The following is a 13,992-nucleotide window of genomic DNA, read 5'->3' as shown; positions in this document are numbered from 1 at the left end:
CCTAATTAATTTCATAATTTTATAATAGTTTTGAAAATATTTTTAAGAAAAATATGCTCCATAAACTCACCTTGTGTATTCTTCTTGTAACTTGTTGGGGTCACTTACAAAAAATTTGACTCTGAAGTTCAAATTGTAAGGAGATCCTCCTAGAATTAATAAAAGCAGTTCTAATTAATCAGATTATATTAATCCTGCATCTTTATAAAGTACACTTACAAAACATGAAGTAAATATATATGCTCACTCTTTAACTGCTTCCTTATTGGTTTGTTTGGATCCAGCCACCTCTGAAAAATAAATAAGATTGATTTCATTTTTCCTTGAGGAACTAATACACCGATTCATGCAAATCTGTTCTATTTAAAGATTAATGCTAAAAACTGAATTTTTGAAAAGGCCTGGTAGGGAAAAAGTCATTAATTTGCAGATTTTCATATCATATATAACAAAATTATGCTAGAAAGTACTGAATAATATATATGTGGTAGCTTTAAGATTTTTATTTTAATTTTACATCAAATTATAGAGTGTGCAATAACCTCTATTCCAAAAGTAAAAATGTTCAATAATCACTGCAATCTAATGTGAATTCTGTTAATTTAACTGTATTATGTAACAGTCTGGAACATTTAAAAAATTAAGAAAAATTTTCTAACTTCTACTCCATTCCTTAAAAAATAAATTACACCTCCTTCCCCCATCCCCACCCCCCCAAAAAAAAACCACACTAATTTTGAAAAGGATAATGTTTAGTTTTGGGAAGGATTGCCTTTTGTGTATGAGAATTTTAAGTAATCTCAATACTTCTGAATGCCAGTTAAGATCTATTTTAGAAAAACGAACTGAACTCAGAAAATACAGTGGGGCCTTAACTTACGAGTGTCCCGACTAACCAGTTTTTTGAGATACCAGCTGTCTCTTGGCTGATTTTTTGCATTGAATTGATAGAGTAATTTGAGTTAACGAGCTCCTTAACGAGCTCGGTCTCTGAATGAATTAAACTCATAAGTCAAGGCCCCACTGTATCTGAACTGCCAACAAGTTTCAATTAAAAAAAATTAAAGAACCCAAAATGAGGTTATGGATGTGGCAGTATTTTCAAAGCACTACACAAATATAAACTTATGTATCATTATTTATAATCCTTACTTCCCATACTTGATTCCATGAAGAGTACTTAAATAGATTTTAGTAACATTTGCCTGGGATAATCTGTATCTTTTCTTTTCACTATCCCTAACACCCAACAAATCAAATCTAGCTGATTCTACCTTTGTTTTTGTTTTTAATATTTTTTATTTATTTCAGAGAGGAAGGGAGAGGGAGAGAGGGATAGAAACATCAATGATGAGAGAGAATCATTGATCAGCTGCCCGAAATCCAGGCAGGTAACCGACAGGAAATCGAACCCTGACCTCCTGGTTCATAGGTCAGTGTTCAACCACTGAGCCATGCTGGGCTGACTCTACCTTTAAACCATATCTAGAATTTAAGAATTCTTCTCCATCTAGTCTGCCACCATCCTTATTTCTGGTATGGCTCTGGCCACAGCCTCTTAATTACTGTCCCTGTGTCTTTTCTTACCATCTTCTTCATCCTCCATCTAGAAGCCAAAGTAGTCTTCTCAAGCATAATGTTACTCCTTTGCTTAATACTCTTGATAATTTCTCAATGCAAGGTCCAAAGCCCGTAGCATTGTAATCTCTTTACCTCTTCTACCCCAATTGACTAAGCTCCAGCCACAATGCCTCCTTTCTGCTACTCAAAGATGCCATCTTACAGATTCCAATTCCATGTTTCCTTAATGCACAGAATGTCCTTCTCCAGATTCCCCATGGCTGACTCCTTTCAACTGTGTCTGTGCTTAAATGCTACCTCCTCAGAAAGGTCTTCACTGAGTATGTCAAAAGTATGTCACAAAGCTCCTATTTACTTATTTTCCAAAAACAGACAAGGAACATTAAATTCTCTCATAACACTTTTTAAAAAAATCCTCACAGAGAATACATTTTTAATAATTTTTAGAGAGAAGGGAGAGAGAGGGAGAAACATCAATGTGAGAGAGAAACATTGATCATTTGTCTCCCCCATGAGCCATGATCAGAGGTGCACACGCAACCTGGGCATATGCCTGCTAACTTCTGGTGTACGGGACAATGCTCCAACCAACCAAGCCACACTGGCCAGGGCACACATCTATGTATTAATCTACTGATTTTTTTTTTCACATTTTAGAGAAAAAAAGTAATAAATTACTTTCATTTTAATACTTGTCTAAAATCAAAATTTGGGATCAATGATTGTATTCAAACCCTTCCTTCCTCATTTCGTTCCCCTCAAAAATATTCTAATATCAGATATACAAACACATTTACAAATAGATATGTTAAGCTGACACAGCTTAGAAGGAGTACAATGATAAGCACCAGAAAACTGAAGAGACCTCATCAATGATGTCATTGAGATAGGACTTAGGATTTTGGCTTAAAACAAGATGGAGCAATGCTATAATGGGCTCTATTACACAATGAAGATAGTGCTCATAGTAAAAACACACCATTATGTCGAAAGAAAAACAATGTAGGGAAAAAAGATAACATATAAAACTGTTCTACAAATCAATAAGAAAAGAAAACCAACACTAATAATAAAACAGGTAAGAATGGAAAGATTATGGGAAAGGAAATATAAATGACTTTTCAGTACATGAAAAGATATTCAATCTTGATTATAATTAGAGAAATATAATAGTCTACATTAGGTTATCATTTTTCAATAGTAATACTGACAAAGATTAAAACTTTTAATGACAAACCACAATGGCAAGAATGTGAGGAAAACAGCACTCATACATAGCTTCTGAGAGTATAAATTATACCACCTCAATGTAGGACAACTTGGCAATATTTATTAAACTATAAAATGCTTATCACTATAGACCAAGTATTGTTTTATACAGCATCCTGATATATTTCACACACTATAAAATTCACTATTTGAAAGTGTACACTTCAGTGCATTTTATTATGTTGTACAACCATCAACACTAAATGTCAGAATATTTGCATCATCCCCAAAATAAATCCCATTTCTATTAACAGTCAGTCCCAATGCTGCACTGCCAACAGGCTCTAGCAAGTACTAATCTACTTACCGTCTCCATAAATTGGCCTGCTTGGGAGATTCATATGAATACAAACATACCACAGGTGATCTCTTTTTTTCACTTTTACAGTAGGCAACCCGCTTAATCCACGGGGGATAGGTTCCAAGATCACACTGGATGCGTGAATCTATAGATAATACTGAGCCTCCTATATGTACTATGTTCTTTCCTATATATATATAGCCTATATAATAATATGCAAATTGACCAAACAGCGACCAGTCGCTATGACTTGCACTGACCATCAGGGAGCAGACTCTCAACACAGAAGCTGCCCCCTGGTGGTCAGTGCGCTCCCAAAGAGGGAGTGCTGCACAGCCAGAATCCGGGCTCACGGCTGGCAAGAGCAGCAGTGATGGTGGGAGCCTCTTCCGCCTCCGCAGCAGGTGGACATCCCCAGAGGGGTCCAGAACTGCGAGAGGGCGCAGGCCAGGCTTAGGGACCTACCAACCCCATGTGCACGAATTTCATGCACCGGGCCTCTAGTTTATAATAAAGTCTATTTATTTTTTTGTTAATCCTCACCCAAGGATTTTTTCCCATTGATTTTTAGAGAGAGTGAAAGGGAGGGATGGCGGTAGGGGGAGAGAGACATTAATGTGGCAGACACACATCAATCGGTTGCCTCCCACATGCAACCCGATCAGGGCCGGGGATTGTACCTGCAACCCAGGTACATGCCCTTGACCAGGAATATAACACGAGAGCCTTTGGTGCACTGCTGACACTATCCACTAAGACATGCGGGCCAGGGCAATGATAAAGTTTAATTGGTAAATTATGCACAGTAAGAAAGTAATAATAACTAATAATAAAATAAAACAAAACAATATTCTGTAATGAAAGTTATGTGAATGTACTTTCTCAAAAAATCTTATTGTATAGTACTCACCCTTTTTCTGGTGATCATGTGAGATAATTCAATGCCTACATGTTGAGATAAAGTGAAGTGAATGATATAGGCATTGTGATGTAGCATTAGGCTACTTCTGACCTTCTGATGATGTATGAGGAGGATTCCCCTACTTCAGGTGATCCTGAGTAATCAAGCCATGAGAAACTACTAAGGACTAACAGGTGGGTAATGTATACAGCATGGATATGCTGTACAAAAGCATGATTCATGTCCTGGGTGCGATGGTATGAGATTTCATCATGCAACTGAGAATGGCGAGCAACTTAAAACTTATGAATTGTTTATTTCTGCAATTTTCCATTTAGTATTTTAAAACCGCAGGGAACTGAAATCATCAAAAGCAAAACCACGAATAAGGAGGCACTACTATATGTTTTTAAAGTTCATCCATGTTGTAGCATGTTACAGTACTTTTATAGCGACACTGGGTTGTTTCTATCTTTTGGCTATCATGATAATACTGCTATGGCCCTAACCAGTTTGGCTCAGTGGATAGAGTGTCAGCCTGCGGACCGAAGGGTCCCAGCTTCAATTCCAGTCAAGGGCATGTACCTTGGTTATGAGCACATCCCCAGTAGGGGGTGTGCAGGAGGCAGCTGATCGATGTTTCTCTCTCATTGATGTGTCCAACTCTCTATCTCTCTCCCTTCCTCTCTGTAAAAATAAATAAATAAATAAATAAATAAATAAAATATATTAAAAATAACAATAATTATACTGCTATGAACATTTGTATACAAGTTTTTCTATAAATACATGTTTCAATTCTCTCAGGAATATGCCTAGGAATAGCATTGTTTGGTAAATGATAACACTACATTTAAATTTTGAATTAAGTTTATTTCCAGAATGGCTACAGCTTTTAAAATTCCCACCATCTATGTATGAAGATTTCAATTTCTTTGCACCCTCATCAATACTTGTTTTTGTCTTTTTAATTACAGCCCTCCTACTAGGTGTAAAGTAATACGGAATTCCTTTTTATTGCTGAATAATATTCCACTGTATAAATATACACTTTTGGTTCATCCATTATTTAATGAATATCTGCACTGACCCCACATTTTAGCTACTATGAATAATGCAATGAACATCTCAGTACTAATTTTTGTGTGTGGACATGTTCTCAATTCTCTTGGAAACATATCTAGAAGTGAAGTTGCTTATAGTAACTCTGTTGCATCTTGAAAACAAGTACTATAAGCTCTCTAATTTTTTATGCATACAAATGGCATTGAGATTATGCCACTACCTGTATTTAATCATATACCATACTTTGCCATGCCAAAATTTCCCATACCAACCAAGTTACAGTGATATATCTGAGATAAAATTCTTATTTTCAATAAAATATAAGTTTAAAATGAAATTTTATTAGACATGATTAATATCAGGCATGTTATATTTTTTATAATTTTTAATTTTGCAATTACAGCTGACATACCATATTTGTTTTAGTTGCACAACATAATGATTAGATATTTCTTTAACTTATGAAACGATCACCAGAAATCTAGTGCCCATCTCACACCATATATAATTAAAATATTACTGACTACACTAGAGGCCCGGTGCACGAAATTTGAGCACTCGCGGAAGGGGGTGGGGGGTCCTTCAGCTCAGCCTGCGCCCTCTTGCAGTCTGGGAGCCCTCAGTCGAACATCCTTAGTGCTACTGCGGAGGGGGGAGAGGCTCCCGCCACCGCTGTTGCACTCATCAGCCGTGGGCCCAGGTTTGGGATGAGCGGCACTCCCCTTGTGGGAGTGCACTGACCACCAGGGGTAGCTCCTGCATTGAGCATCTGCCGCCTAGTGGACAGTGCACGTCATAGTGACTGGTTGTTCCACCGTCAGGCTGAAACCGGCTCTCCTACATTCCCCAAGTGGTCCCAGATTGCAAGAGGGCACAGGCCAGGCTAAGGGATCCCACCGGTGCACAACCAGGACAGGGGAGGGATGCGGGAGGTTGGTCAGCCAGGGAGGGACCGTGGGAGGGCTCCAGGGCGTATCCGGCCCATCTCGCTCAGTCCTGATTGGCTGGACCACAGCAGCAAGCTAACCTACTGGTCGGACCTTCTGCCCTCTGGTGGTCAGTGCACGTCGTAGCAACTGGTCGACCAGTCGACTGTCTGCCCCCTTGTGGTCAGTACATGTCATAGAGAGCGGTTGAGCGGCCTTAGCATATCATTAGCATATTACGCTCTGATTGGTTGAATAGCCAACTGGACGACTGAACACTTAGCTATTAGGCTTTTATTATAGAGGATTCCCTATTCTGTACCTTATATCCTAGTGACTGTTTTTATAACTGGTAATTTGCATATATTAATCTTTTTCCCTTTTGCATCCATCCCTCAAACCCCCTCCCATCTAGCAACCACCAAAATGTTCTGTGTACTTACAAGTGTTTTTGTTAGTTCGTTTTTTAGATTCCACATATAAATGAAATCACATGCCCTCTGTCGTTCTGTTTGACTCATTTAACTTAGCATAATACCCTATAAGTATAACCATGTTACTGAGATGGCAAGATTTCATACTTTTATGGGTAATATTCCATTGTATATATGTATAACTTCCTCTTTACCCATTTGTCCATTTTTGGACACTTAGACTGCTTCCACATCATGGCAATAGTAAACAATGCTGTAATGAACATAGAGATGCATTATGCCTTTTTGAATTAGCGTTTTTGGTTTCTTTGGATAAATACACAGAAGTGAAATTCTAGGTCCTTCTTTGTCTCTTATTATAGACTTTGTTTTAAAGTCAATTTTGTCTGATAAAAGTACTGATACTTTAGCTTTTTAAAATTTCCTAAATATATTTTACTTTCAGTCTGTACGGGTCTTGTACGTAGCATATGTATAGGTCTTATTTTCTTATCCATTCAGCTATCCTATCCTTTGACTGAAGCATTTAATACATTTATATTTAATGTAATTACTAATAGGTATGTACTTACTCCCATTTTGTTATTCATACTTTTTATCTTTTTCCCCCTTCTTCATAAAAAAGTCCCTTTAACATTGGTTTGGTGGTAATGGACTCCTTTAACTTTTTCTTCTCTGAGAAGTTCTATCTGTCCAATTCTAAGTGACAGCCTTCCTTGTTGGTCCTTGCTTTACATCACTTTATATATTTCATGCTAATCCCTTCTAGCCCACAAAATTTCTGTTGAGAAATCAGCTGACAGTTTTATGGGAGCTCCCTTGTAGGAATTAACTGCTATTCTCTTGCTGCTTTTAAGATATTCTCTGTCTTTAAGTCTTGGCATTTTAATTATGATATATCTTGGTGTGGGCCTCTTTGGGTTTATCTTTGGGACTTAGTGCTTCCTGGACTCATGTGTCTATTTCCTTCCCCAGGGTAGAGCAGTTTTCCATCATTATTTCTTCAAGCAGGTTTTCAATTCTTTGTTTTCCCTCTTCGCCTCGTACCCCTATTATGCAAATATTGGTATGTTTGATGTTGTGCTAGAGACCCCTTAAACTATCCTCATTTTTTTGGATTCTTTTTTCTTTTTGCTGTTCTGATTGGGTTTTTCTGCTTCCTTATCCTTCAAATCTCTGATTTGATCTTCTGCTTCATCTCCTATTGATTTCCTCTAATGTATTATTCATTTCTGGCTGGTTATTTTTTATGTTTTCTACCTCTATATTTATGTTTTCTATTTCTCTGCTGAAGTTCTCACTGAGTTCACTACTTTTCCCTAAGTTTATTGACATCTTCAACCTTATAAACAGTGTTTGAATTCTGCACATGTTAAATTGCTTGTTCCATTTTTTGTTCTTTTTCCTAAGTTTTGTTCTGTTCTCATACTGGGACATGTTTCTCCGTCTCCTCATTTTGGCTGCCTCACTATGTTTGTTTCTGTGTATTAGATAGAGCTGCTACATAGCCTGGTCCTGGCAGTGGCCTTATGTAGTAGGTGTCCTGTGAGGCCCAGTGGTGCAGTCTCCCTAGTTACCTGAGCTGGATGCTCCAGTGTGTCCCTTTTGTGTACTCTCCTATTCTAGGAGAGCCTTGATTACTGTTGGCTTGGCAATGGGAAGGATTGACCCTCAAACTGAATGCTTGTGAGGACTGGCATGACTACAGAGGAGAAGCTGTAGTGCAGGGGCTGAACTCACAGAGGATTTACTTTAGTGGGGCTCTTGTGTCAGCCAAGTTTGCCCTTTGGGAATGTCACTTGTGGGTATCTGGTGTGATCTGAAACTCACCACCAAGTGGTTTGGTTCTGAGGCCTCTTGGGAAGAGCTCTGGTATAGGCCATGTTCAGTAACTGCTTGTGTCCTGTGCAGAGCCACCTGGTATGAGCTACAAAGTGATCTGTAGTTGGTTGCCATTGTACTGGGCTTGGAGGTATCTCTGAGAAAGGAGCTTGTATAAAGTTGTGGAGCCTTGACTTTTGAGTCTGTTGCACAGAGAAAAAAGACAGAAATACCTATTTCCTGATTTTCTCCTGAAAGAGGTATATTCGTAGTCTTTAAAAGCTGCTGCCTGAAGGTCTGGATTACAATTAGCCTGAATCTAGGTGTTAAATGAAAATTTCCCCTTTAGGACAATGGCAGGTCTTAGCACACCTCTAACTACTGGAAGTAGCCACTAGAAATAGGCTACTTGAGTAATTACAAAGGTTTGAGAAACAGCCTAGGCCTAGAACAGCCGTGGCCGTAGTTTGGGCGAATCTGGCCCCCAAAGACCGTACCCTTTTATGTAATGATGTTTACTTTGAATTTATATTAGTTCAAACACTCCATCCATGCTTTTGTTCCGGCCCTCGGGTCCAGTTTAAGAACCCATTGTGGCCCTCCAGTCAAAAAAGTTTGCCCACCCCTGGCCTAGAAGAAGGTTGAAAAGATAAGGCTAATTTCCTTCAAAATAGAGAGGTGATTGTTTTATCTAATGCATAGAAACTAACAGAGAGTCAGGAAAATGAAGAAATAGAAAAATATGTTCCAAACAAAAGGACAAGAAAAATCCTCAGAGAAAGACTTTAATAAGATGGAGATAAGTGCTTTGTCTAATAAAGAGTTCAAAATAAGTCAGAAAGATGCTCACAGAGATCAGTAAAAGAACAGATGGACATAATGAGAATTAACAAAGAGATAGACAGAAAATATTTAAAGTACCAAATAAAAGCCACAGAGCTCAAGAACACAATAACTCAAAAATACAATAGAGGGGGTTCAAAAACAGACTAAATGAAGAAGAAAAAAAATCAATGAACTTAAAGATAGGACAGTGGAATCAGAACAGCAAAAACCAATAATAGATACACAAAAGATAAACAGAAAGGAACCTAAGTATATCACTACAAAAATTATCAAACCACAAAGGAAGAAAACAATTAACAAATGGTAATAATTGCATACCTATCAATAACTATTTTAAATGTAAATGGACTAAATTCTGTAATCAAAAGACACAGGGCAGCTGAATGGAGAAAAAACCAAGACCTATCTATATGCTACTGAAAAGAGACTCACTTTAGATGTAAGGAACACATAGACTGAAAGTGAAGGAAAAAGATATTCCTTGCAAATGGAAACGAAAAGAAAGCTGGGTAGCTATACTTACATAAAATAAAATAAACCATTAGAAAAAGACCATAATAAGAGATGAAGAAAGTCATATCGCCCTGGCCAGTGTGAGTTGGTTGGTTGGAGCATCGTCCTGTATACCAAAAGGTGGTAGGTTTGATTCCCAGTCAGGGTACAAAACCAGGTTTCAGGTTTGATTCCAAGTCAGTGTATACGGGAAGTGGTCAATCAATGTTTCTCTTTCACATTAATGTTTCTCTCTCTCAAATCAATTTTTTAAAAGTCATTATATAATGATAAAGGCATAAATCCAACAAGAGGATATAAATATGTAAATAACTATGCACCTAAATAAAACAAATATTAACAGACCTAAGGAAGAAATAGACAGCATTACATAATAGCAGGGGACTATAATTTTCCACTTTCATATATGGGTAGACTAACCAGGCAGAAAATCAATAAGTTAATGTTAGCCTAAAACAATAGATAACAAGTGTACACTCTTGGTGGGAATGTAAATTCACGCAGTCACTATAGAAAATAGTATGGAGGTGCCTCAAAAATTTAAAAATACAATTACCATATGCTTCAGCAATTTTACTTCTGGTATTTATCCAAAGAAAACAAAAACACCAACTTGAAAAGATATATGTGCCACCATGTTCACTGTAGCATTATTTACAATAGACACAATATGGAAGCAAACTAAGTGTTCTTCACTTAAAAGAAAATTTGGGCCGAAACCGGTTTGGCTCAGTGGATAGAGCGTCGGCCTGCGGACTGAGGGGTCCCAGGTTCGATTCCGGTCAAGGGCATGTACCTGGGCTGTGGGCACATCCCCAGTGGGAGATGTGCAGGAGGCGGCTGATCGATGTTTCTCTCCCATCGATGTTTCTGACTCTCTATCTCTCTCCCTTCCTCTCTGTAAAAAATCAATAAAATATATTTTTAAAAAAAAAAAAAGAAAATTTGGTATATATTTAAAATAAAATACTATTCAGCCATAAAGAAGGAAACCTTACCATATATAACAAATTGGATAAACCTTAGGGCATTATATTAAGTGAAATACGTAAGACATAGAAAGACAAAAAACACATGACCTCATTTATATGTACAATCTGAAAATAAAAAACAACAACACAAAAACAAACCAAAATGCTGAACTCATAGATACACAGAACAGATTGGTCATTGCCAGAAGTAGGGCATGGGTAAAAGTGGTCAAAAGATACAAACTTCCAGTTAAAATAAGTAACTCCTGGGATGTAATATACAGCTTGGGGAATATAGTTAACATTTTATACTAACAATAATTAAAGTACTGTATATATGAAAGGTGCTAAGAATAAATCTTAAAAGTTCTTGTCACAAGAAAAAATGTAACTACATGTGGTGATGGGTGTTAACTAGACTTATTATGGTAATCATTCCCCAATATATACAAATATCAAATCATTATGCTGTACACCTGAAACTAATATGTTATATATCAACTAGAGGCCCGGTGCACAAAATTTGTGCAGGGAGGGGGGGGGGGTCCCTCAGCCTGGCCTACACCCTCTCCAATATGGGATCCCTCTCGCAATCCAGAACCACTGGCTCCTATACGCTCACCTGCCTGCCTGCCTGATGCCCCTAACTGCTCTTCTACCTGCCTGATGCCCATAACTGCTTCCCTGCTGGCCTGATGGCCCTAACTGCTCTCCCCTCCTTGTCTGATCCCCCTAACTGCCTATCTGCTGTCCCCTCCTGGCCTGATCCCCCTAACTGCCTATCTGCTCTCCTCTCCTGGCCTAAACCCCCTAACAGGCCATCTGCTCTCCCTTCCTCTCGGCGCCTTCAGACACTGGCACAGGAGTGCTGAGAGCTCCCTGCAGAGGCCCCGCCCCCATCCTGAAGCCCCCACCTCTGGGCCAGGCGGCACAGTGGGCCTGCACGTGCCTCCATCAGGAGCGGCCTCTGCCTCTAAGGCAGCGTGACATTAGCACTGGGCAGGCCTGTGTGCGCCTGCACTGGGGGCGGAAGTCCCCACCCACATCCCCGCCCACCAGCTCCTGTGCATGCACAGCCTGTTGATCGGTCGTGACTGGAACAATTAGCATATTACTTCTATGTTATATTGATTTTAAAAATAGCTATTGTTTCTTGGCCTTTTAGTAAGATCAAGTGTAAAAAATAGCTAATAGGAATGGGTATTTCATCATCTACTCTATCAATTCATGAAGAAGTTTCAATTAAGGCATGGAGTCCTACTTACAGTCTTTTCAAACCCAATTGCTCATTCTTTTCCCTTGGTAGAGTCTCTTTTTAATTCTGTAAAACATTTCATATTTGCAAGTTAATTTTATATCTTCCAAAATGTAGCATTTGAAAAAAAGAAGGTTGTGGGATTGCCCGATTAAACTTGTTACTTGGTGTTAAATGTTTATTGAGCACTTACTATGTTCCAAGCATTGTTCTAAGTCCTTTACATGTAAAAATTCACTTCATCTCCATATTAACGTTAAGATTGGCACTATTATTTCCTTTTTTACAAATTGCTTTCCTATTTCCATAGTGTAAAATTTGCTAACGGGCAAATCTCTTAAATATTGTTGGCTTTCCTCAAATGTTGGTGTCCGTTTTAACTGCTTAGTTGCATATCTGAAATTCCCTGTAAGCTTCTTTATGTGTCTGTCTCCTTGTGGAGAAAAGACATGATACACAGTCTGATTTCAATAGTTGGGAAGGATAAATAATCTGTGCTGACAGTAGGTTGTGCTACCTAATATCCTGGACAAAGGTGCTTTTTTTTTTCATTTCACTGGGGGTCACCAGTCTTCTGCAGGAATTAGTTTCCCTAAGTAATTCAAGTACTCATACTTAATGTTACAATTAGGGGTAAACAGTGCTAATTGCTTAACACATGGCCCATTGGGAAAGAATGAGTTGACCCACCAGCTGCTACTTCTATGCCCAGTGTACCTCCTCTCAAACACCACCCTGTAAATCTCTAGTCTGCCCCAACCTCCTCATTAAATTAGGTACACCCCTGGAACCACTCTCTCATTTACTAACTTTGTGATTGTTTCTCAGTAACTTGATTTTTTTTTTATCTGTAAAATAGGAATGATAATATCCAAGTATGTTTACAGGATTAAATTTGGTAAAAAATTAGTATTTAAGCACAGTGTTTAATACATTAGTAATTTGCACCCAGTTTGCCATCTTGCTACAGAAGCATTAATTATCTGCTTTTTAAAATGGAGATGCTTAAATATTTTTAAGGAACACAAATACAGAATTTTAGGATTGTTCTATAAGCTTACCTTTGAAGCAATACATGTAACAATTATAGATATAATCATAAAAATAAATGAAAGAAAAAAATTTAGAGTCAGGAAACCAGAGTAGGAGAGCTACTTGAAACTGTGTAACAGAAAGCCTTGCCTCTGTTTACACATGCAAGGAAGCTATTAATGCATAGAGCTCATAGAAACTGTATGCTAGAGAAACACTTTTCAAACTATGTGCATCTTTAGATGTAATGTTCATCTTTTGCAAATAGCCTATAGTTAGATCCATTTTTTAAATTACATTTATTTATTTATTTATTAAAATACATTTTATTGATTTTTTACAGAGAAGAAGGGAGAGGGATAGAGTTAGAAACATTGATGGAAGAGAAACATCAATCAGCTACCTCCTGCACACCCCCCACTGGGGATGTGCCCGCAACCGAGGTATATGCCCTTGACCGGAATCGAACCTGGGATTCTTCAGTCTGCAGGCCGATGCTCTATACCAGTGATGGCGAACCTATGACACGCCAACTCATTTTTTTGGTTGATTTTTCTTTGTTAAATGGCATCTAAATATATAAAATAAATATCAAGAATATAAGTCTTTGTTTTACTATGGTTGCAAATATCAAAAAACTTCTATATGTGACACGGCACCAGAGTTAAGTTAGGGTTTTTCAAAATGCTGACACGCCGAGCTCAAAAGGTTTGCCATCACTGACACTGAGCCAAACTGGTCAGGGCTTATTTATTTTTGTTTAACATTTTATGTATTGATTTTAAAGAGAGAAAGGAAGGGGGAGAGAGAGACATTGACTCACTGTTCCATTTATTTATGCATTCTCTGAATGCTTCTTGTATGTGCCCTGAGCAGGGATCAAACCCCGCAAACTTGGCACATGAGGATGACACTCCAACCAACTGAGCTACTGGGACATGGTTAGATTCTTTTTTAAAAAAATCTATTCTGCTAATCTCTATCTTTTGATTGGGGGATTTAAACCATTTGCATTTAAAGTAATTACTGAGGGGGAAGCACTTACTTGCCATTTTGCTATTGGTTTTCTTGTAGCTA

General features: G+C 38.1%; 1 protein-coding gene across 10 annotated transcripts in view; it reads right to left on the bottom strand.

Moving 5' to 3' along the window:
• PTPN4 (protein tyrosine phosphatase non-receptor type 4) overlaps positions 1-13,992 on the bottom strand; it is a 230,908-nt gene that overhangs the window by 161,424 nt on the left and 55,492 nt on the right. For 9 of the 10 annotated variants that reach the window (XM_059704692.1, XM_059704696.1, XM_059704697.1 and 6 more), the window contains 2 exons: positions 248-290; positions 71-170 (listed from right to left, as the gene is read on the bottom strand). In XM_059704692.1, the coding sequence (XP_059560675.1) occupies positions 71-170; positions 248-290 (143 nt within the window). The remainder of the gene's footprint in view (positions 1-70; positions 171-247; positions 291-13,992) is intronic. The other variant, XM_059704691.1, reaches the window with a different exon arrangement.

This window comes from Myotis daubentonii, chromosome 7 (genome assembly GCF_963259705.1).
Source record: "Myotis daubentonii chromosome 7, mMyoDau2.1, whole genome shotgun sequence".
Classification (NCBI taxonomy): Eukaryota; Metazoa; Chordata; class Mammalia; order Chiroptera; family Vespertilionidae; genus Myotis; species Myotis daubentonii.
This window is presented reverse-complemented; position numbering and strand designations above follow the sequence as displayed.